The sequence below is a fragment of the Erpetoichthys calabaricus genome, chromosome 1 (assembly GCF_900747795.2).
Source record: "Erpetoichthys calabaricus chromosome 1, fErpCal1.3, whole genome shotgun sequence".
NCBI classification, from domain to species: domain Eukaryota; kingdom Metazoa; phylum Chordata; class Cladistia; order Polypteriformes; family Polypteridae; genus Erpetoichthys; species Erpetoichthys calabaricus.
Window position 1 is genome coordinate 160834974 of NC_041394.2, and position 23839 is coordinate 160858812.

At 36.9% G+C, this 23839-nt stretch overlaps 1 protein-coding gene across 4 annotated transcripts in view; it reads right to left on the reverse strand.

Moving 5' to 3' along the window:
• ptpro (protein tyrosine phosphatase receptor type O) overlaps window positions 1–23839 on the reverse strand; it is a 326955-nt gene that overhangs the window by 21050 nt on the left and 282066 nt on the right. For all 4 annotated transcript variants that reach the window (XM_051920277.1, XM_028808094.2, XM_051920278.1 and 1 more), the window contains 7 exons: window positions 20915–20950; window positions 17694–17775; window positions 15128–15218; window positions 14882–14958; window positions 13356–13490; window positions 11588–11710; window positions 5357–5511 (listed from right to left, as the gene is read on the reverse strand). In XM_051920277.1, coding sequence (XP_051776237.1) covers window positions 5357–5511; window positions 11588–11710; window positions 13356–13490; window positions 14882–14958; window positions 15128–15218; window positions 17694–17775; window positions 20915–20950 — 699 coding nt within the window. The remainder of the gene's footprint in view (window positions 1–5356; window positions 5512–11587; window positions 11711–13355; window positions 13491–14881; window positions 14959–15127; window positions 15219–17693; window positions 17776–20914; window positions 20951–23839) is intronic.

The window sequence follows — 23839 nt, forward strand, 5'->3', positions numbered from 1 at the left end:
GTGTTGTTACAATCAGGACTGGAAGTTATGCTCCCTCTACAGTGAAACATTTTTAATATCTTATTTAGAACCTGGCATTAATCATTGTAAATACGTGATCTAAAACACAAAAGCAATTTAAAGTCAACACAATAACAGTATAAAATATCGAAAAGAGATTAATTTCCTTTATATCATATAACAGTAAGAAAGTGTGTAATAGATGGCACACTCTTACTTGAAAAATTAAGGTAGCATCTTTTAAGATTATTCAGACTGCAGAAATTATATTATGAGAGATTGGTAACAACAGTGAGAACAGCATACAGAGGCACCGAAATGTGTAATGTGCAAGTAGAATGACATTTGCATTGATCTCTTAGGCTTTTCCACTTTGTCCTTATGACAGATGTGCTTTTTGAGAGTGTCAGGGGTGGAGAATTTGGGGAACTGTTGTATACTTGTGATCACGGCAGAGTCAGGAGAAGAACTGCACAGAAATATAACTGACTGGTGTGGGATTTGTAACAGAGTGGATTAAAAGTATATATTTAAAAAAAATTAAAGTCATGGTTAGCTGTAGGATGAGGTGAAGATACAACAAATGCAAGATAGAGCAGGCTTAGATCTTAAAATGGTTGAGAAGTTTAAATACTTGGGGTAAGTTATATATAACTCATGGTGTGGGCCGTGAAGTAAAAGTAGTTGAGAGAACAAAGCCAGCATCGATGAAATAGTAGGAGGTGTTTGGGGTGGTATGTGATCAAATGATGCTAAACAAAACATATTTACAGGAGCTGTAATAAGGTCAGTACAGTGGAACCTCGGTTTGCGAGCATAATTCGTTCCGGAAACGTGCTTGTAATCCAAAGCGAATTTCCCCATAAGAAATAATGGAAACTCAGATAATTCGTTTCACAACCCACAAATATTTATGTAAAAATGATTAATACAAAATCTTCACTCTAAATAACGGAATCACTGTTGGCTCACTGGAATTTTTGCAACTTTAACTAGGAAACCTATCCAATGACAGTTGCTTTTGCCTGAAGAGTCACTACACTTGGACACAAAATAAAAAAAAGGTTTTACACAATGTAAGGTTTCTAAACTCTTTTGGGATTCCCTCCAATGGGACAATACGCGAAAGAGAATCCCGAAGCAAGCAAACGCAGGCTCCCATCGCTGTAGCAGTTCGCCATAAAAGAGAATCAGAAAAGATCGTGGTCATGCTATAGGCGCCTGCCATCAATGGGTGATGCAAGGAACATTATAAATGCAAGAGCACAGTATTACTTATCCAGTAACCTGGTCACGACCCTGCCTGATTGCTGTGTCTCTGTATAGGAGAGCGGTAGATCCTGCTACAATAAATAACCGTGCTGTTCCTGTTTCACACTGAATAAAGCTGGTTTTGCTAGAGTACTGAGACTCAGCCTCGTGTTTTGGCGTGCATGACAGGGACTCGCACACACACACGTGGTCACCATGCTATAGTAAACAGTATACGCTCATATGGATGTTGACTATATGAGTGAGGCACACCGACTGAGAACGAGCATGGGAGACAATTACCCACAATCCCCGCGTGACACTCGGCAGACAAAGCGTATATGTACTACTCATATTGCAAGACCTCGCTCGCTTATCAAGTTAAAATTTGTTAAAAATTTTAGCTCGTCTTGCAAAACACTCACAAATCAAGTTACTCGCAATCCAAGGTTTCACTGTATTGGGGAACAGAGACGTGGGCAATATGCAGAAGAGAGTGAAAAAAAAGAGAGAGACTGAGAGAGAAATAAAAGAAATTAATGAACTGAGATGAAAGTGCTAAGGAGGGCTTTTGTGTATGTCATCGAGTAATGGAACAAGGAGCTGAGAATGGTAAAGATCAGTGAAACGTTTTGAGAAGCTAAACTGGGGAGGGGCTGAACGCTTGAGTGACAGCAGCCTGCCTGGCAAGGATAGGAAGCACACCATGTAACAACCCTGGGGATTTGAGAAAGTAGACCGAGACATTCAGAGAATAAGAATAAATAGGAGCCAAATTACTGCTTACCTTGACAGGTTGGTGCAAAGGTCCACAGTGCTCAACTCCTTACATTCGTTCACAAGACAAAAACACGATTTTATCTTTGCACATAACACATTTGTATCTATCAAGTGAAAAGTGGCTACTCGGCGTTATGCTGAGCAGGAGTACAAGGTGGAATGACTTTTGTTGGCAGACTGATTATCCATGTATGATGCGATTGATCTATGTAAGATATGCATATTCCAATTCCAACTTAGAATTCTACAAAGCTAATTTTGCGTTTATTGTAAAAGACCAAGATTTTAAAAGGCAGTGTGTGTGTATGTGTTCACATGGTGTGTGTGTGTAATGTGAAAAATAAAATTGCAGGATTATGATGATAACATAACTTTGATTAGTTTATATGCATTACCAAAAAAAAGGTTAGTGTTGTTTGAACTGACTGTAAAAAAACTGAAAACAAATCACAACAGTGGCTTGTTTAAGCTATTCTACGACATCCATCCATCTATTCCTGCAATTACTGTGTGCAAGTCAGGAACAACAACTGGACATTGAAAACACACACAGGCCAATTTAGCAATACCAGTTCACTGAACCTGCATGTCTATGGACTGAGCAAGGAAACCCCCGTGAACACAAGGAGAACATGCAAATTCCACAGACAGAGCACCTCCTTTCTGTGAGGCAGCAGCACTACCACTATGCCACCATACTGCCCTATTTGAAAGCAATGAAAGCAAATAAACTGTACAATAGATCATAGAAATTGCAAAAATGTAATGTACAATTGACAGTTAATACACATAAAAAAAGAAGATTGATGCACTTTGGAATAGTACAGATTTAGTGAGCTAGTCAAACTGGTATTTACACTTAAAATCTATATAAAACGATGTGCACAATGTTATGTAATTTGTTTAATATTCATTCTTACCTAAACACGGAAAAATGGAAAGGAGAAAATGGAGTGTGGAAACTGAACATTCATTAGAAGATGAAGAGCTATTTAAAAAAATAAAAGAGTTATGTAAGGCGAGGTCAGCATTGAAGGGTTAAGACAAAAATGGTAGAGAAAAAAATGAGGAGACATGATAAATATAAAAAAAGAAACTATTTTCAGTGGAGTGAAAATGGGTTTTAAAAATGAAAGCAATGAATTAAGAAAAGGGAACAGAAACATAAATTAAAAAAGTAAGTTTAAATAATTGATGATACTATACTGTAAAAATAAAATGGTATAATGATGTGCTGCCAGGATTTTTAACCAAGATAAAGCAGCAGAACTCGAGTAAAGATTTAAAAAAACTGCATTAAAGATGTGCAAGTGGACTGAATCACACAACTTGTTTAAAATGGCACAACAAACACCAAGCAAATGTAAATGAAGTACTGTTGTGATGTGAGATTTTACATATAACTTGATAAATATTTTGTATGTCTTTATTTGTAATTTAGGCAAAGCAATGTAATTTAGTGTTACTTTGGTGAGAAGCATTCGTGTTTGCCCCTTTTACAACTGAGTTTCTTTGAATTTTACAACAGGATTTGGGGGGTGTGCTTTAAACCAGTTTGGCGAGTGTTTCTCTCCTTTAGTCTTTCAACCCCCTGCAAGAAAGCCATAAAAACATATGGTCTTGGGGGTGGCAGGTTTTAAGATGCTGTATTCCCCCATTGGTCTGAAGTATGGCAGTTTGGAATTGGCTTGGATCAGAAGCTTTTAAGTACCATGATGTCCTATTGGCTGTAGGGGTTGGACAGAGAATCTATAAATCTGCTTGTTCAACCACATTCTCTGTCTCTTACCAACCAACATATGATGAAGTCTCTCTCTCTCTCTCTTGCTAACCTGTGATGATGAAGACAACACAATGAAGAGCAGTTTAGCAGCCATTTTGAACAGACATGTGGCTGAAAGCTGAGCACCAATGATGCCTTAACTAGAGACATTTAAGTAACTACAATTCTGTGTGCCGTCTGAAATACACATCATCATTTAATCAGGTTGTATGGTTGCCAATATTCAAATGTACTTTGCATATTGTTATTATTTATGAATATTACCAATAATACATTGTTTTATGTGTAACTTAATTCCTGCTTGTCTTTTTACTACATCTAATTGCCTGAAGTTATAGATACAGAAGGGAAGGTGGGGATAAGTTATATACAATAATACCTTAAACAGTGGTAAGTCTGTGAGTTTAGGCATTCTGACAAAGGCTACATATTAATAATACAATAGGGGAAAATAGAGCAATATATTACTCTACCAAGACAAAATAAGTACTAAGTGAATAATATGTAAAATAACATTAACCACCACCAAAAAAAAATGAAGAACTGGGATGCTATTGAAATATGAATATATGCTAAAATACTAGCAAAAATAATGAATGATAAGTAAAACACATGAGGTGACCAAGACAAGCTCTGCCATATCCAAAAGGAGAAGATAAATTATGAAATGACCAAACAAGAAAACTAAACTATGAATAGATTATGAGCAAAATAAATAAAAATGAATAACATGATGAACATATTGATCACGCTCCCAACCACATTCCAACTTTCTCTTCTAAAAAGCACTTTAAGTGGGCACATAGCCTACGTGAAGTGACTGTCTACTTTCATTAGGTTTAAAAATTGTATCATTAGAACTGATCATTTTTTTTAGTGGTCTTCATTTTTACCTCAGATATTATCAAGCTATAAAATAAGGCAGTATTTTTATGTTTACCTTTTTTTGACTTTTGAAAGAGAAATCGCAACCTCGCAAATGTTTAGAAGGTTTATTAGCACACTGAATATAATCTAAGATGTTCAAACTGAAATGACACCAATACTGTAGCTTTAACAAACTACAGTTGAATTTTTGAAATCACGTAGAAAGCAAAAACAATGCATGTTCAAGTGTATTTTTTGAAACCTTTTACTGTAATAAATGTACACTGAACTATTTATAATCTCCATCAAACTGTTGTATGGCGCAGTGTAATAATGTCTCTATAATAGATCAGAGGAGGGTGGCAGACACCACACTTAAGAAGGTGCTGTTTCTTTACTGTTTTCTATTGTGCTTCAGTCATCTTTCAAACCACTCAGTTCCAATTACAGGGTTATGGGGACCATCGGGTGGACAGTTGGGACAGTTATTCACAAACTTGCATTCACTCATTCAGGATCACTTCAGAGCCACAAATGGCCTGCACATCTTTGGTAACCTGATTAAGTGGAGTGCTGTCCATTTATAAATGGGGAAGATCTGCAAACTTTAGAGAGACAGGGAAGATATTTCAAAGCAAAATGAATGTGCACTAAACATTTCTAACTTTTACTTACCTGCAGTGCACTATTACAGGTCCTTTACTTTTTGCAGCCTGCTGTCGGACGATCTGCACAAAATGGAGGATACTCTCGACTGCATTGACATTAGGAACTCCATGATCAGGCCAGGCTGTATAGTTTAAATGCATGACTTCCTGTGTTTCGTCAGCCTGTTTACAGAAACACATTGAGTCCACCGATTAGGTCTGCACACATATAGACATTCTCACTTTTTAGAAACCCAGAAAACTGAAAACGTTCAAAAGAAACCTCAATTTTTCAAATTTGACTACCTAACATTTTTGTCATTTTGACATCTGGTTGTGCAGAACAAAACTTAAAAAAACACAAGGAAAAAACACTTTCAAGCAGCACTTTAACAGTCCACAAAATAAACAAATTTTAAATGGAAATGAGAAAAATACAGCACAATGGTTTAAACATTATGAATACCTAATTGATTAGGTTCCTAATGTTATTTACAATACATAATGTGCATGAGGGGCAGCACAGAGGGTACTGAGAAGCAAAATATTGCATTTTTAACATACATTTCTAATTTTCAAAGTACTGAGTGTAGCAGTATGAATACTACAATTGTGCAGTGGTAAGCAGATTACTAGGACAGCACTTTTTCTCTTAAGAAATATAGCAAAAGTTAGACCTCTTATAACATTGCAAGAAGCTGAGAAATTAGTTGATGCTTTTGTTTTTAACTGACTAGATTACTGTAACGCACTCCTCTCAGGGCGACCCAAAAAATACATAAATCGATTGCAACGAGTGCAGAATGCAGCTGCTAGAATCTTAACTAGGAAAACAAAATCCGAGCACATCTCTCCAGTTTTGATGTCACTATATTGGTTACCTGTGTCATTTAAAATTGACTTTAAAATCAAGCCTTAAATAATCTCGCTCCATCCTATATTTCAGAATGTCTTTCACCAAATTTAAATTTCACTCCAAATTATAACCTTAGATCTTCAAATGCGTGTCTGCTTATTATTCCAAGAGCTAAACGTAAAAGAAGTGGTGAGGGAGCCTTCTGCTGTTATGCACTTAAAATCTGGAATAGTTTACCAATAGAAATTCGCCGGGCTAATACAGTGGAGCACTTTAAAACACTGCTGAAAACACATTACTTTAACATGGCTTTCTCATAGCTTCATCTTAGTTTAATCCTGATGCTCATATTCATTTAATTATCATTATTATTCATAATATTCATATTCAAAATCCGTACTAACCCCTACTTTCTCTTCTGTTCCTTTTCCGGTTTTCTGTGTTGGCGATCTGCGCCACCACCACCTGATCAAAGCACTGTGATGTCCCTACATTGATGGATTAAAGGCCAGAAGTCCACATGACCATCATCATCAAATTCTTCCATGTGAATCCTGAATACAATGAGGACTGATTGAGGTCATTTATGTTAGGTAGAATGCCTAGAGGGAGTTGGGTGGTCTCGTGGCCTCTGAACCCCTGCAGATTTTATTTTTTTCTCCAGCCATCTGGCGTTTTTTTGTTTTTTCTGTCCTCCCTGGCCATCGGACCTTCCTTTTATTCTATGTTAATTAGTGTGCCCTAATTTTATTTTCTTATTTATTTTGTCTTTTTTCTCTTTCTTCATTATGTAAAGCACTTTGAGCTACATCATTTGTATGAAAATGTGCTATATAAATAAATGTTGTTGTTGGTGTACTTTCTAAATTAGAGACCATTCAATATAACCTATTCTCTTCAACCTTTTGTAAATGTTGTCTTCAGGTCTGTCAGTCATCTTCCATTTTAGAGTATTTGCATATAGTTAGTTTTCTTTCAGAAATTTTAGACATATCAGTTTATACATATCTGCCTTTTGGGTGTTGAAAGAATTAAGAATTACTGATTACTGGTTAAATCAGACCACATAAAAAAATGAAGATTTTCAAAAAGTAATCCGAGCCCAACTTGAAAAGGCATATCTCTACGCTGGACTTTTTATTCATGGATTCATTTGTTGTTGCACCTGTGGACCAAAAACCTATAGACAAATAAAGACTTTCAGTTGGGTTCAATCGGCACTGCCCTCAGTAGATGGTAGAATCAAGCAAAATGAAATGACAGTAAATAAAGTGATTTGAAAAATGAAACGTGTGCTCACACGTTTTCTGGAAATATGCAAATGCTATAAGTTATGTTTATGTAAAACTGAGTTTGTTGATGCAAACTCAGCAAATGGTACATATAAAATATTTTATAGGCTGTGCAATTTAGTGTCTAAATCATGTAAATTTAAAGGTTGCCAGTCCAAATCCAACTTACTGTCGTACTTAAACGGCACAACTGATCCACTATGAAAAATGCACCTTAACAATTCTACTGCATGTCACCTTGGATAAAAGTATCAACCAAATAAGCAATAATAATTTATCAGTTGAGGTTTACAATGTTAAGCAAAAATTAAAATGTTTGTATTTTAGATTATATACAAGTAGAAAAATTGTGCATTATTACACTTACCCACTTCAAGAGTACTCTTTGGGCACGATATTACAAAATTTACAATGCAAGTGCTTCAGCACCACATTTTTTCTTCTTCACACTTCTTAGAACTTTAAATCCATTGTATGAAATACTGGAGATTTTCTAATGCCCTTGACTGAACTCAGTGAATAGTGATCACATATGGTGGATCCCACATATCTTGCGGCCCCGGGCTTTTATTGATATTTGACCATATGATCTAAAGTATGTGCAAAGCTGAGTCTACTACAGAAACAAGTTCTGAATGTGTCCTACTTGTACCTAAAGGCACAAAAAGATGACAGGTCTGTGAAGGAATCCACCAATGCCTTGAAATATGTTCCATTTATCCAGAAGAAAAGAAGCTTAGCACTGAAAAGCCAAGTTAGAATAAGGTCTCACCCAAGCATCATAAAAGGAAACTAAAGGAGATTGGTGTCAGGAAGGGCATCTCACCTTAAAAGTCTCTGCTCTAGTACCCCTTGGATGATGAGATGCAAAGAGGTTATAAAGGATGGGTAGGATACTTTACTTATGATGGTCCTAAGCTTGATCTACTGTGGGGTGGCCAGTTTGGTGGCAAGGAATTTGAAGAAAAGGAAACAAGTGAGAGGCATGAAGGACACAGTATAAAGACTAACTTTAAATACTGAGACTATGATGGAAAATCGGGCAAAGGAGCAGGACTACTGAAAAGAAGGACAGAGGATGTGTACTTCATAATGGAACGACATGGAATTGTAAAGTTGTGAGAATGCTTAATGGAGAATTGCGGAAGGTACATGTTTTTCTGGCAGGGGATAAGTTAAGTGATGGCAATGCTAGCATAGGTGTACTTGTGCCAGTATATTAGGGACGTAAATTGTTTGAGATGAAGAGGATAAATAAACACGTTAAAGTTGTTATAACATGATTGTTGGCAAATGACTGATAAACACAGTTTCAGCATATGCCTAATAAGTCAATAAAAGTGACCAGTTTATGAGGGTAATGTCTGGGGTGCCTCAGGAGAGGGTAATGGTGATGGGTGTCAACTTGAATGGGATGGCTTTAGCTTTGGTACCAGGAATGTTGAGAGTAAGCAAAAGTAAGTAAAAAATGATTTTATATATCTCACAGAGTCTACACCATTTGCATACATTTACTTCGCGGAGCCTTGCAGCTAGAGACAAGGTGGAGGAGTCGCAGTAATTGTCAGAGCAGAGCTAAATATCAAAAGAATCCCAATTGACTGTCCATTTTCTTTTGAATTTCTGGTTTTTAAGCTAATAACGAAATCATGTCCTGTCTTACTCATTGTTCTTTATCATCCCCCAAAATACAGTGCATCTTTTTTGTTTGATCTGACTAAATTATTAACCCATTTAAGTTCCCTTTTGCAGAGAGTCATTTTTCTTGGCAATTTCAACATCCATATTTACATTACTACATGCAAGCTGAGAAATTAATTCCTATCTTTACTGGACTGTTTTGACTTGGTGCAAAATGTTGATTTTCCTGCTCACTCTGGTGGTCATATATTGGACTTGATCTGTACATCTGGATATCTGTCGGCACCAGTTATAGCAGTGATTTGAGACTCTCTGATCATAAAGCAGTACTTTTCACTTCTCATTACCTCTCTCTCCTCTTACCTGTAAACGTCAAATTTCTCTCAGAAACCTTAAAAAATATCTGTCTCTTTATCCTTGCTAGTTCCATTTCTGATTTTTTTTCTGTCTTCACCTATTCCATCAACACTAGATAGTCTTATTGATCACTAAAACACCTCCTTTCCTTCAGCACTAGATAAAACAGCTACTTTAAAGTAAAGTACGTTTCCTTAAAGTACTTGAGAGAATGTCACGTAAGTCTGGCCTCACCGTGCACATCCAGGCTTTCTCTTACCATCAAAGGGCTTACAGGAATGCACTAACTGCAACCAACAAGACACAATATGGTAGAATAATAGAAAGTGGCCATGATAACTCAAGGGTTTTGTTCTCTGTAGTTAATAAACTGCTTCAATCTGCATCTGGATCAATTACCTCCTCTACTAGTCTGTAAAAAATTCCTCCACTTTTTCTGCAGTAAAATCAAAGATCTAAATATCTCAACTAACATAAATACATCATCCATTTATATGTTTCCCTGTCTTCCCACTCCATCCAGTTCTATTTCTAAATTTTCATCAGTCACATCTGCATTTGTTAATGACCTACTTTGTAAGATGAGGCTGACTAACTGTGTACCCCATCACCACCACACTTTTTAAATCCTACCTTCATGCCATAATCCCGACTGTTACAACAATAATAAATACATCCCTTGACACAGTCACTGACACTTAACATTGTGCAGAGTCGAGGCAGGACCTCTGCATTTTTTCCAGTTGATTCTGGGGTTTGTCAGGGGTGTGTTCTTGCTCCTACTCTGTACTCTGTTCACTGCTTGTATGGACTGGGTGTTGGGCAAGATCATGGGGTCCAGCGGCTGTGGAGCATCTGTTGGTGAAGAAAGATTCATGGATCTTGACTTTGCTGACGATGCTGTGATCTTCGCGGAGTCAATGCAAGCTCTGATCGGGGTGCTCGAGAGACTGAGTGAGGAGTCTGAGTGTCTGGGCTTGCGAGTGTCCTGGATAAAAACCAAGATCCAGGCCTTTAATGACCTCTTGGGCACAGCCATCAACAGTGTCTGTTTGCGGAGAGAGTGTTATATATATATATATGTAGTTGGAAATCTACAAAGGGAGAGAATGAATCACGTATCATAAAGTAGATCCCTTTGTGGATCTTCCAACTACAAATATACAAACTGTATCACAAGCCTTCGCTTCCATATATATATATATATATATATATATATATATATATATATATATATAATATATTATATATTGTGATGGACGACCGGCTACAGACTCCGGGCCACCCCCAGGCCGCCAGGAGGAGCCCTCCGGACAGCATAATCGTGCCCCGAGTTCCAGCAGGGCCTCATGGACTTTGTAGTTTATATACACAGCCCTGCTGGATACCTTAGGGGCCACTGGGACTCGCTGTAGGGGGGCTAGTGGGCTCTGATGTGCCCTATAACCCGGGAGTGCGTCAGCATCACGTGACAGGAAGGAACGACGTGCTCCCGGGCTGAAGAAAGGACTGTTTACCCTGACCCGGAGGGAATAAGGACTTGTGGGTTCGGCCAGGAACCACTTCCGGGTCAGGGGATATAAAAGGACTGTGGGAAAGCCCAGACACTGAGCTGAGCTGGGAGGTAGGAGGGCGAAGTGTCTGGGCGAGGAGGACTGGTTAGTGAGAGAGAGAATTGTGTTTATGAGTAGTGTGGTGTGGAGAGTGCTTTGTGCACGGTTTAATAGTAAAATAAATACTATTTATACATTCACCTGGTGTTCAGAGTGGTACCTGAGGGTTCAAGAGGTGGACAACACCTCTATCTGTTACAATATATATAAACTGATATACCTGAAATATCACTGAAAAAAGATATTTGAAGAGTATGACTTGGAGCCAGAGAAAGCTTGATGCACTGACTTGATTTGTCATGTCAGCCACTAATTTTCTGAGTCTAGAATTAGTTATTACAGTCTCTGGGTGCCTCAAGGTGCAAGAGTTTTGAAGCTGCTTTGTTTGTTACAGTTTCTGTTTTCAGTAATGTTCCAAACAATGAGACAAACAAAAAAATAATGGTGATGACATTTAACAAGTCCCCATAGCTGAATGGCTTGTACAAATGGTTACTTACATAACAAAGTCTAAAGTGCCGAATGGCCCATTCTGTTGATTCTTTTTCGGATGTCATTTCAACAGTTATATCACCGTAACTTACTGGTTCTTCTGTGAAAGGCCAGTAGTGGTCGCATTTTACCTGAGAATCACAATAAAAAAAGAAAAATAAATTAAATCCTTTACAAGAACAACATGATAATGTAGTGTCTATCATTACTGCCTCATAACTATTTGGTCCAAGTCCGATTTCCGGGCTTTATATATATTTACTTATTTTATTTTACTTACTTATATATTTTCAGTAGCATCTTTTCACTTTCATAGTTTTATTCTGGTAGTTTGTAGACAGGGGTGTTATGTTCATTATAGACATCCGTTTCTACAAATCCGCACTGTCAATTATTTTCACAACTATGCTTTTATATGTACTTAATAATTAAGATGGAAAAGTGTCTCGTGTTAAATAGAAAAATAATAAATAAAAAGAATATCACATTATCTTTAAGTGACAGATTTAATAGATAAATTACAAAGGGGGCGGCACGGTGGCGCAGTGGGTAGCGCTGCTGCCTCGCAGTTGGGAGACCTGGGGACCTGGGTTCGCTTCCCGGGTCCTCCCTGCGTGGAGTTTGCATGTTCTCCCTGTGTCTGCGTGGGTTTCCTCCGGGCGCTCCGGTTTCCTCCCACAGTCCAAAGACATGCAGGTTAGGTGGATTGGCGATTCTAAATTGGCCCTAGTGTGTGCTTGGTGTGTGGGTGTGTTTGTGTGTGTCCTGCGGTGGGTTGGCACCCTGCCCGGGATTGGTTCCCTGCCTTGTGCCCTGTGTTGGCTGGGATTGGCTCCAGCAGACCCCCGTGACCCTGTGTTTGGATATAGCGGGTTGGAAAATGGATGGATGGATGGAAATTACAAAGGTTTGCTAAAGAAAATAATAGAAAGCACTTAACAGTATATAAAGCATATACAGTTAAACACAAATAGGCTGATTTTCTGTGTTCTGGATTTACAATCTCGGTTATTGAAGGTGAGCCCTGTCCACTCTGTGTGTTGTATTCAGAATTATATTCAGCCTACTAAATTCAGGAGATATTTTGAAACAATATATCACACACATGGTAAAAAAGAAAAAAAAATCTTTTTTTTTTTTTTGTTGAAAGGACAGCCAATAACACATTTAGCTGGAAATCAAAACTAAAGAAAGGAAAATTTCTGATCAAGCACAAATGGCACACTTAATAGCCAGGTGCAAAAAACTTACACATCTGTCAACAGCCTCATTTGTCCAGCTGCTGTACCAATAAGCAAAGTGGTACACAATAAAAAGTTTGCTCACTAGCTTAAAAAAACTCTTTCTGAACTATGGTTGTGTGATGCATTGATGATCTGGTATATTAAAATTCATTTGATTGAAAAATCAGTTGAATCAACTGAGAGAGTTGGGTATGCAGAGTTACTTGCATTCATGAGACTTTGATAAATGTCAAGTATCAGATGTTAAAAGAAAAAACATTTAATTAGCAGGTGGGGCATGAGTTGTGAACTTCATGTTACAAGGGGCTATAGGATGAAAATGTTTGAGAACCACTGAAGTATGGCAACAATGGTGTTCACTGAAATTTACTGCTCATTTAATAAAATCCAGCTTCTCTAACCTTTTCTCTCATGAGAACACCATATTCTTCTCAGTGTGAGAAAGGAGAAAAACCTCAATCCAAATAATTCTATTCTCATTACGAGATAACTCTATTATAACATAAACTGTTAATCCAAAGAAAATCCTTACTCTCCTCCGTTCATTGCATTGAGTGAGCATGACAATGATCTGTGACTTCTGTTGTAGAACCATCTTCCAAAAGTCGTTTCTTGTCTCTGGCAGAGGCCCCTGAGTAGCAATGTACTCATGAGTCAGCCTATGACCCTAAGAAAGCAAGAGGGTTAATTGTTTCAGGTAGCGTTATACACTGTGGGGGAAAATTCTAAATTTTACATATTGCAGCAAAATATTTAGGAAAACGTATACTGCAAAACAGAAATAGAAATTGCTTCCTCTCATACTGTTTTGGTGCATAAAACAAACAGTTGGAAACAAAATAACTAAAACGAATCAAAGTGCACTAGATAACTGCCATGCCATCTTGTAATTTACAAATTTGAAAGCAGTTTGTACTTTACAGTATAACTACTGTAATGAACACACAAAACAACTCTTAAGCTATCTGAGATGGCAACACAGTAAAGAGTTTTTGTTAATTTAAAAATATGAGTTATCTGTTTTGATTTACTTGCAATGAGAGACCACAAGCATGGATATAAGGAATAAAACCTGATGCATGATTATGCAAAGGAAAATAAATCCTCTGAGTTGATGGCCTAAAAGTTCACATCATCCAAGATGGATAGAAATGCAAGTAAACATATGCTTAATGAATAGAATGTACCCTACAAAAGCTAAGTTTGCTACCAACTAAAAATCTCCAAAAAAAGTTGTATAATGCGATACAGAGTTCAGTGTCACAGACACCAAAATGGGAAAGGCTAACGGGACAATCACAAAGTCAGTGTAGATTGTCTTGTTTGATTTACCATAAGACTGCTGTGGATCAAAATCAATTAATCATTTACCACACATGCAACTTTTTGATCAGTTCTGGCTAGAGCTGGAAATTGGGAGAGGATGGTTGACAGCAACAGTACCAAAACAACCTTTTTGCCATGGTGTGTCCATGTGCATCAGAAAATGTACTGTATGTTTTTGTTTGAACTCAAACACACTTTGGAATGAATTACCTCAAAAAGTCTACATTTACATCAAATCTGAATAATAACTGATTTATTTACACCACCAATGCCAAACTGTTCATCCAGTGCCCATGAAAAATGTGTCTGTTAATGCAACTACAATATTAAATCATTAACACTACCTTTTCATCATCTCTTTATCTTCTCAGCCTCATTAATGTCTATCCCATCTTCAGTTAAGTAAACACTCATAGCAAAAACATGACTGACAGAAACAGCAGTAGCCTAAATTATTTCCAGTGTGCAACTGAATTTCATCTGAAGATCTTCACATGACTTAATTTCCATCGTGTTTATTTGAATTAAAAGCTTTACTTTCCTCACATGATTGATTACTTTTTACTTTTTTGCTGGCACTTTCAGCTAACTTACTGTGACAAGAATCACATTAAAATAAACTGATGCGAAAACCTGAGCAAAAAATTCACCTGATACATATGTTTTACATCATAATAAATGAATAACAGAGTACAAAACCATTTGTGGCAGTAGAGAACAGAGACTGCTTACCGGAATGAAGTTAGCATTAATATAATCGGAGCCCTCACTGCTATGTACAGAAATCAGTTTCACACGGCTAAAATCATCTGTAATAGAGAGAGATATACATGGTAGTTTTCCTAGTATTATGAAATAATGACAATAATAATAATCTGTTAAACATGCAACATGTTAACGACATTTACCTAAACAATCAGTTAGCATGTACAAAATATGACATTGAACACAAACTTTATGTGTGTAAGGATCACTTACATGGTAAGATGTTTGTATAGCGATTTTTGGTTCTGTTTACTGGAAGTTCTGCTGCTTCATGTGGAAGATCAATGCCTATGTGCTTAAGATCCTTGAAGACAGAATAAGCAAGGAGATGTTATCATCTGCTCTCTACATCATTAAGAAAGGATGAGAATGCCAAAAATCAAGAGTTACTGATGGTAACTAAACACAGCATATCAACCGTTGCAAGGGGTATCTGGCATGGCAGGGGATTTGGAAACCCAAAAGAAGGTGGACTGTATTATGAACAGTGAGTGTCCCTGGTGACGAGCTAGTGAAAGTGATGGCATCATTATGCAGTTCACTAAAGCAGATGTAATAGAGCCTTCTAAGTATAAAATCAGAGAAGGAGTCAAGTATAATGATATTCTATTTTACCTGGATATTTACACCTACAGTATGAGGATCTCAAGTAATAGGCTGGGAAGATACCTATTGCACTACATTATGATAGCAAGCAGAATGCCAGGAAACCTCCCATCTATATGTTCTGTCACCCTCCACTGGGTCAGCGCCTTTATGTGGCAGAGTGGTTTGTGTGATCAATGATCCCATGAACAATACTGTCGGGAGTTGTGTACTCTCAAAGTTGCAAAATCAGAGGCGAGGTCCTGACTAAGACTGACTCAACCACAACCCCATCACCCCATACCACCAAGGGTCCATCCTGCTGTCCCTCATTGCCCTGTACACAGCTTGCTATGTGAAGTCCCAACATGAAGTGAAATGGAGTGATTGAGGATTGTGCTCCCTAACTACCACCAATATCAACCATTCCTTTGCGCAAGCACTTCCTTCCATCCATCTACCTCATACTGCCTTCCCAAATTGGGCTGCTGTTCCACCAGAGATGGACATTATGGCTGGACAAGGTATTCATCAGATCAATGGGCAGCCAATGACTGATTTTTGTCAGGAGTGGCATTTTTCATTTGGAGTTTCACTTCATGTTGTCTTAAAATCATTTGCAGCCTTTTTTTTTGGCTAATATTAGTGATGTTTTTTTTTTTTCCTGATTAAGGCTGTCACGGCTTGATGAAGCTTATAAATAAAGCATTTTTTTAATGTGTCAGTAGATAGAGAGGAGGTAGTTTGTATAATCAGTTACACAAATAGTGAATGAAAATTGGACAGAAAGTAGAAATTACACTGACCAGTGCCTTAACTTGAGTATGTCTGAATTTCTACCTGCAGAGTAATCTTGGTCTGTGGCATAAATCACTCTTTTTCCAAAGGTTTTAAAATGCTTGTATTCTTAGCTTCTACAATTACCCTTAATAGCTTATGTTTTTAGCAAGATACCAAAAACAAAGGCCTAAAACAGCTACTGTGCCAATACAGATAAATTAAATATCCATAAAGAAATGTCAAAATCATGATATGTCAAAGCAAACTATAAATACTGTATACAAGACTGCTTTTGTTACACTGTAATATAATATATGCTTTCATAAGACAAAAAACTTGAAACTAAAAAATTACTTATTCGGTTTCATTCCTGTAATTAAATGCCAATATATATAAAACAATTCTAATGTGTCTTGATTTTGCAGGTCCCGTTGAGTAAAGGTGTCTGGGAAATACATCATAATTTAGACCATAGTCTCATGACCGCTGGGCTGAAATCACTGGTATTCGGTACCAGTGCAGTCTGACAGATGGTCTTCTTCTGATTATTTTTTTAGTGGCACTTTTCATGAAACTTAGGCTGACAGTGAATAACAACAAACTGAGCAGTGAGAAATATATTTCTAATTTCTGGCAAGCTATCAACCTGAACAGCAACAACTGGAGTTAAACTATAAGAACTAAGCTGGACACCTGAGAAATTGTAGTATGGACACCTAGCATCTACTGTATATAGAAAATGCTCAGACATCTCTGTATATTAGCAATGTCAATATGCTCTTGGTTTCTTCTTGACTAACAATTACTAATACAATTATTTTCATTATTGATTATTTAAACTGTGCATTAGCAATACAAAATTCAGTAAGAAACAAAGTAACTTATTCCTCAAAGACATCATACCAAATTCTAGCAGGGTTGGGATAGCAAAATTACAACAGATAACCTTTTCATGTGCTTTGACAATTACAGGCCAATGGACCAAATGTACTAATGTTTAAAGAAAAAAATCTAATTCCTGTTTGTAGTCCATGTGGAGTCTTAATGTTCTTTATTTGTATTTGTGGGTGTTCTTCTGGGTACTCCAGGTTTCCCCGCTACCCCCAAAGAAATACAGGTTAGGTTAAACGGTGATTCCAAATTTGCCCAGATGTGACTAAGAGTGTGGATGTCCATGTGAGTGGACTGACATCCAGTCTTGGCCTGTTTTCTTTGTTGCGCGTAGTCGTGCCTGAATAGGCTCTGGACTCCATACCACTGGACTAATCTGGTCTAAGAATATCAAGTTATGTTATGTTAAACTGGTATTAAAAATAATATATAGAGTACAGTATGTATACCACTAAAATACCTATATAAACAAAATTAATAGGAATGATTCTGATAAACAATTATTACAAAAGAAAGACCTTACCTCAAACTGCAAGGAAAATTTGTAATCGGAGTCTTTGTGCATGTCTTTGAGGTACGCATCAAAATCATCCAGCTGAACAGGGCTAAGAGAAGTTAAAAAGATATTAAATCAGTAGAAGCTGCAGAATAATGGGTTCTGGTTTCTTTTTCATTTCCATTCTATATTAATGAAATGGTCAGGAAGAGTTCTGCTCCTAAAATTCTAATTCTATTGTTTTGTAACCAGGATTTTTCATTTTACTTCTTCTTTTACTACTCTTGCCATTTTAATTGATTGTAATTTTGTAAACAGAAATACATGATTGTATACCAAATAACTCCAAGCAGGGGAAAAAATATAGACAGCAGCAAGTTTGAATAGGAATGTCTGATCTTTTCAGTACCACTCAGCAGGCATTCATATTAAAATTACAAGCAATTGTCAATCAAAAAGAAAATGTGTTTAGCTAATTCAGTCATAAATTTGCATTAAGGTTTGCCAGAAGTGGTGGCAATATATAAAATAAATTAGAACTGAAAACCTAATACATATCAGAGCCTTAGGACTTTTTTGACAGACAGTATATAATATTAAATATTTTTAAGTCTTTTAACCTGAATAAACCCTCACCTTCTTCCAATTTGTTTGTCCTGTCGATAAAGATCATAGTGTAAGGGTCCAGAACATATTTCAAATGAGATGACACAACTACAAAGCCAATTACCGACCTCTCATACAAAGTACAAATATGACCAAACACCAAGTGAGCACCTTGTGTTCGTGGTGGTCAAGGTCTGAAGAGGGCAGACATCTGATAACAATTCACCAGTCAGTCTCAGATTAGGCCTATAATACCACATTTGACTGGGGACACACATACAAACTGAAACTCTCTGCTGATGGAGAGTTTCTTTATGGCTGCTTCTAGTCCCAATGACTGATATTTGCATCCCACATCTGCCCCTTTGACAGAGATGGTACATTGCCCTGTGCAATTCCTTGCCAGTGACAACTGAGGGCAAGCTTTGAATGTAACTGATTGTGAGCACACAGGATGAGTGAGATTTGCTGCTGCACAAGGGAAGTGGCATTAGAAGTAAGCAGCCATTGGTTGATGAAGGTTTCCTTTACTACAGTGGAAAACATCTTGAGTCTGCTTCTCACCTCTGCCATCTAATATAAAAGAGGTGCCTGCAGCTCCAAAAGATGGACCGTGTTTTGTAAATAGTGAGGCTTGCCCCAAACTTTTTACCTAGTTTATTAAATCTGTCTTACAGGAAAGGATAACTTCTTTTTCTAATCTTTTTTTAATGTTCAAAAGTAAAGTGACAAATCAATGGCCTCCTTTCCTCTGAGAAAGCATTTACAGGCGGTCCACTGGGACCCTGTAGATTTGTCCAACAGTCCAGAAATTTCACTGGCTGGATGTGTGAAAATAATAGAAATGTATTTAAAAGTGTACAGTGTTAACTTTTGCAGGTATTGGTATTCTTCTGTCTACAGCAATGCAATTATCATCACTTTCATGAATGGCAGATCAACTGCTCCCTAAAGATGTTTCATTAGTTTGTAGTCACTTCAGGACAAAATAATTAGGCAAGTCAATGCATAGAACTAATAACAACAAGGGCAATTAGGAAAACTGGTAAGAACGCAAGCAAATATTAGGGATTCTGTGCTGATGGAAATACTGTGGTATTGACTGCACTAGACTGCTTGAAGAATTTTCCTGTCTGAAGTAAGTACTTTCATAAAGACTGTTCCAGTCAGCAGCCAGAAGTCACATGAAAGTTTGTTGCCAGGCAATGCATCAGAGTGTAACAGACACAGATGCATTTTTTATGGTTGTTCAGGTGTGAACCAAAAGTCATCTGCAGCATGGATGCCCAAAAAGTAATGTAATATTAAAGAAGTGATTCTGTTATTCTGCTGGTAGCTATTTTGAATTAGGGACATTCTACTACATAAGTAATATCTTGGTACAGATGGAGATGTGGTCAGAGCAGTGATTGCACGGGTGAGAGGTGTGTTTAAAAAGTTCCAGGGAGCTGCCCTCCATTATATCTTCTGCAGGAGTCTCCCTGACTTTGAAGGGAAACGTTTATGAAGGCCGTATGAGGAACAGTATGTCATATGAGTGTGAAGCATGGCCTATTAAAGAAAAACACGAAGCAAACCTGGAAAGAACAGATTTGGGAGTAAACAGGTCGCTGTGTTAAGAGAAAGACCTAGTGTGGAGGTGACAGTTGTTGTGCTGAGGAGGAACAGACTAAGGTGGTTTGGGTAAGTAGAGTCAAAGGCTCAAAAGATGCACCAAGATGGGGGCAAAGGGAATGAAGCCAAGAGGGAGGCTAAAGGAGATGTGGTAGGAGGTGGTGCCATATGATATGAAAATAATGGGTTTCACCTCAATGCATGTTTAGGATGATATACTGGCCTCGCAAAGCATCATGGGGAACTGGGAAAAAAAGCTTGCCTACGCTGGCTGTCTGGTGAATTTTCAGGAAAATATTTGCTGAACAAGGTAAAACAGCAAACTCAGCTAATTCTTTGCAAAAAATACTTTGGCAAATTTTGATGATCAACACTAATGATGACTGTTAAGTATTTGTTGATTAAAATAAGATTTTATATAAACTTTGCCCCATGGATTTCACCTCCTGGTCATTGTCTGTGTGTAGTTTGCACATTCTCATCAACTTTTGGCTCCAAACCATTGTATAGGCAGATTCATTTGAAAACAATGAACATTAATTCTTTGAATTGTATTAACTTTTAACTATTTCTGCATTACAATAGTCCGTGGATCTGTAAAATATCAACTCACCTATACAGCTTTTCCTTGGTAAACTCGGGACACACACTAATATTGACAACAATGTTACTGCCAAATTACAGAGTTAAAGTTTCCCTCCATTGTAAGGGAGTATTGAGGAAAAAATTATAATACATTTACCTTTTCAGTAGGCAATACTGTAATTAGCCACATCCACTAAACAACCAGAAACCTACAGACTCCACTTTAGACTGTTAAGCAGACTGGATATACTTTTACTTTAAATTATCTTCTTACTCCCCCCCATTACAAAAATGTAGTTTACTTCTAGATTTATGAAAACAAATTTTGAGAAATACACAGAACAGGTCCATGTTAGCTTGTCACTGATCAGCTCATGAGTTCCACAGAAGTAATTTCAAAATTTGAATACAAAAATCCGCAATTTAAAATCACATGGACTTACTGAGTTAGCTTCCTCTTCTTTAATGCTGTTTTGCTCCTGCAATATAATAACGATTATTTTAATTTTAGAATGGTCACATCCTTGCACTACAACAGTATTCCAATACTGGATGCTTTTGAATATGATATTAAAAATGTGCAAATCTGGAAAAGTGTAAAATAATAAAGAAAAGACAAAATGATCAAAGGATAGTGCCTGAGAAATAAAAAGATATTTAAAATAAAATGCCTGATCTTTAAACACAATGTTACCCACTAAGTCAAAATGTGTATTTTTGCAAACACATTTCCTTCAGTATGTAACATTTGAATCGTCAAAGAATTTAAAACATTGAAACCGTAGTGAATATTAGCATAACCATTTGAGCTTTATAAAAATAATAATCACAAATAAATTGTAATTTTCTGAATTTGATTAACTATGGCAATAAAATGCTAAACAATCCTTTCTGTAGCAACTAAAATAACACACAATACACATTTTAATTTATCAAAGTGTAGAGAAAAGAACAAAAAGCATTACTCTTCATGATATGGTTATTTCATGTTAAGATATTCAAGAAGCCTGGTAAATGCTGACATTTTGATTGAAATTCAAACCATACTTTTGTGGCTACTAAGATTAACATTACACTCTTGCTAGTTTAATATTTCTAAGCTCATCAAGTTTAAACATACAAATAATAATTTTATAATGTTCTTTCATAATGTTCTATAATGTGCTTTCATAATAGAATATACATAGCATTCACGATATAGAAATGAGAGTCACCTATTTCTCTTATACAAAGTACTACCTTGAAAATAACTCTGTGCAGTTTTTTTAAAACAACTCAATATGATACAGTTCAAATGAATTACTGTACATATAGAGTGACCACTTTATTAGCTACATCTGCCAAGTAGTGAGTCGCTCCTTTGTGGTTTATGATACACTCACCGCATTGTGACTAATATACATTTTTAAATCCACAGGTAGAAATTAAGGGGGAATATACTGAAGCCAGGAAGCACATCTTCACATTAAGAATCAAACAAATGTCAAACAAGCAAAAGTGTCACAGTATTTAGTTGCAGTGGAGAATCTGAATGTCACAGTTCAGCGTGGGCTCTACCTTTTGTAAAAGTTTTGGTTGTTCTTCCATTTTTTAAGTAGTTTTTCCTGTTTTTAAGTAGCGTATCTTAAGATCCCATGTTTGGCTGCAAAGACTACTCCCAACAGACAGAAAGTGGAAAATCAAATTGCTGTACTGTGTTAAAGCTAGGAGCTACCATTCATACTGAGGGCTCAGTTACTATGGTGGCTTTTAGCAGATAAAAGACTGCTAGACTTGTTGTAATATGTAATATCAGGTTTACTTTGTGGAATTTGGTCAGATATTTGGGATTTCACAGTGGCTACCTGGAATCAGGAAGTCAGATTAAGAAATTAATTTAGAGTTGCAATTCTGAGTTTAGATTTATTAGAGTTTGAGATGGGCATTTACTAGGGTAATTTTTCAGCCCTTTAGAAGTATTTTTGGGTTTTATTTTCTTTTTTCCTCCAATCTTCACAGGTTTGCCTTTCTTGAAGTATTTTATGATTTGTTTTATGTCTTCATTCTTCCTCAACTGTGATTATTGGCAAGTATCATTTGTTTATTATTCTTTATCTTGAAAATGCATAGATTTACTTTTGCATTTCTTAAATAATTACTTATTAATTTCAAATTCCATCCATCCATCCATTTTCCAACCCGCTGAATCCGAACACAGGGTCACGGGGGTCTGCTAGAGCCAATCCCAGCCAACACAGGGCACAAGGCAGGAAACAATCCTGGGCAGGGTGCCAACCCACCACAGTAATTTCAAATTGTTTCTCATAATTATTTACTCAGTATTATTAAAATCTTTAAAAGACCTTAGTGTTGGATTTTAGGTTTTTTACTTATTCTATATGGATGGGCAATCATTAAACAGACAGCTTTTCAAACAGTTACAGGCAAAATGCTAAGTGAGCATGATACAGTAGATTGAAAAGCCTTCTCTTGTCTGAAAAATGTTGTATGCTCTTACATGTCCTTGGCATTCTTATGAGAGATCCCCAAACAACATCTACCTACAGGATTGTCAATCATGGGTACTACTGGACTGTATATATACAAGCTGTGCAGCATGGCAGAGCAGTGCCTGATGCTGTTGTTTCTTAGATCTAGCACCCTGAGTTTGAATACTGTACCTGTGTGGAGTTTGCACATTCTCCCTTTGTCTGCATGGCATTTCCTGCCACTTCCCCAAAGGCTGCTTTGACTGGTCATTCCAAATTGGCTCTGGTATGTGGGTACATGTGTGTGACTGGACTAAACCCCTGCAATGGACTTATGTCCTGTCTAGGTCGGTGTCCTTTCTTACATCCAGTGCTATCAAGATTGACTGCAACCCTGCCTTGGATGTTTGATAAATAATCGAGAAGATATTAAACTCTCATAAAAAAATTGAGAAGACATTAAACATCAATCAATCATGTCACACATACAAAAATCAAATAGAGAAATACATTAAGGATATTCAACTAGTGGCCATCAAATCCTCTGAAAATCATACATGTTTTCTTTTGAAATGGTAAACAAAATAATTACCAACTCCCAAACTGTTTTACACAAAATTTTGTTATCTTCTATGATCTTGTGAAACAGACCCAAGTAAAAGTATTCCTGTTATTATTTGTAAATGTTCAACGTCTGATTTGATAGGACACTAGAGTATAAGAGAAGTCAAAGAACATTCTGGTAATTCACCTTCTATTCCATATCATGGAAAAAAAAGATGAATGTAGCTTGTGAACTGATAAAATATGTAAATTTGTCATGCTTACTTTAACAGCTCCGAAAAATTAGGTTACTCTATGAGTTGAGGATTCAGACAGAAACAAATACAAATGATCCAT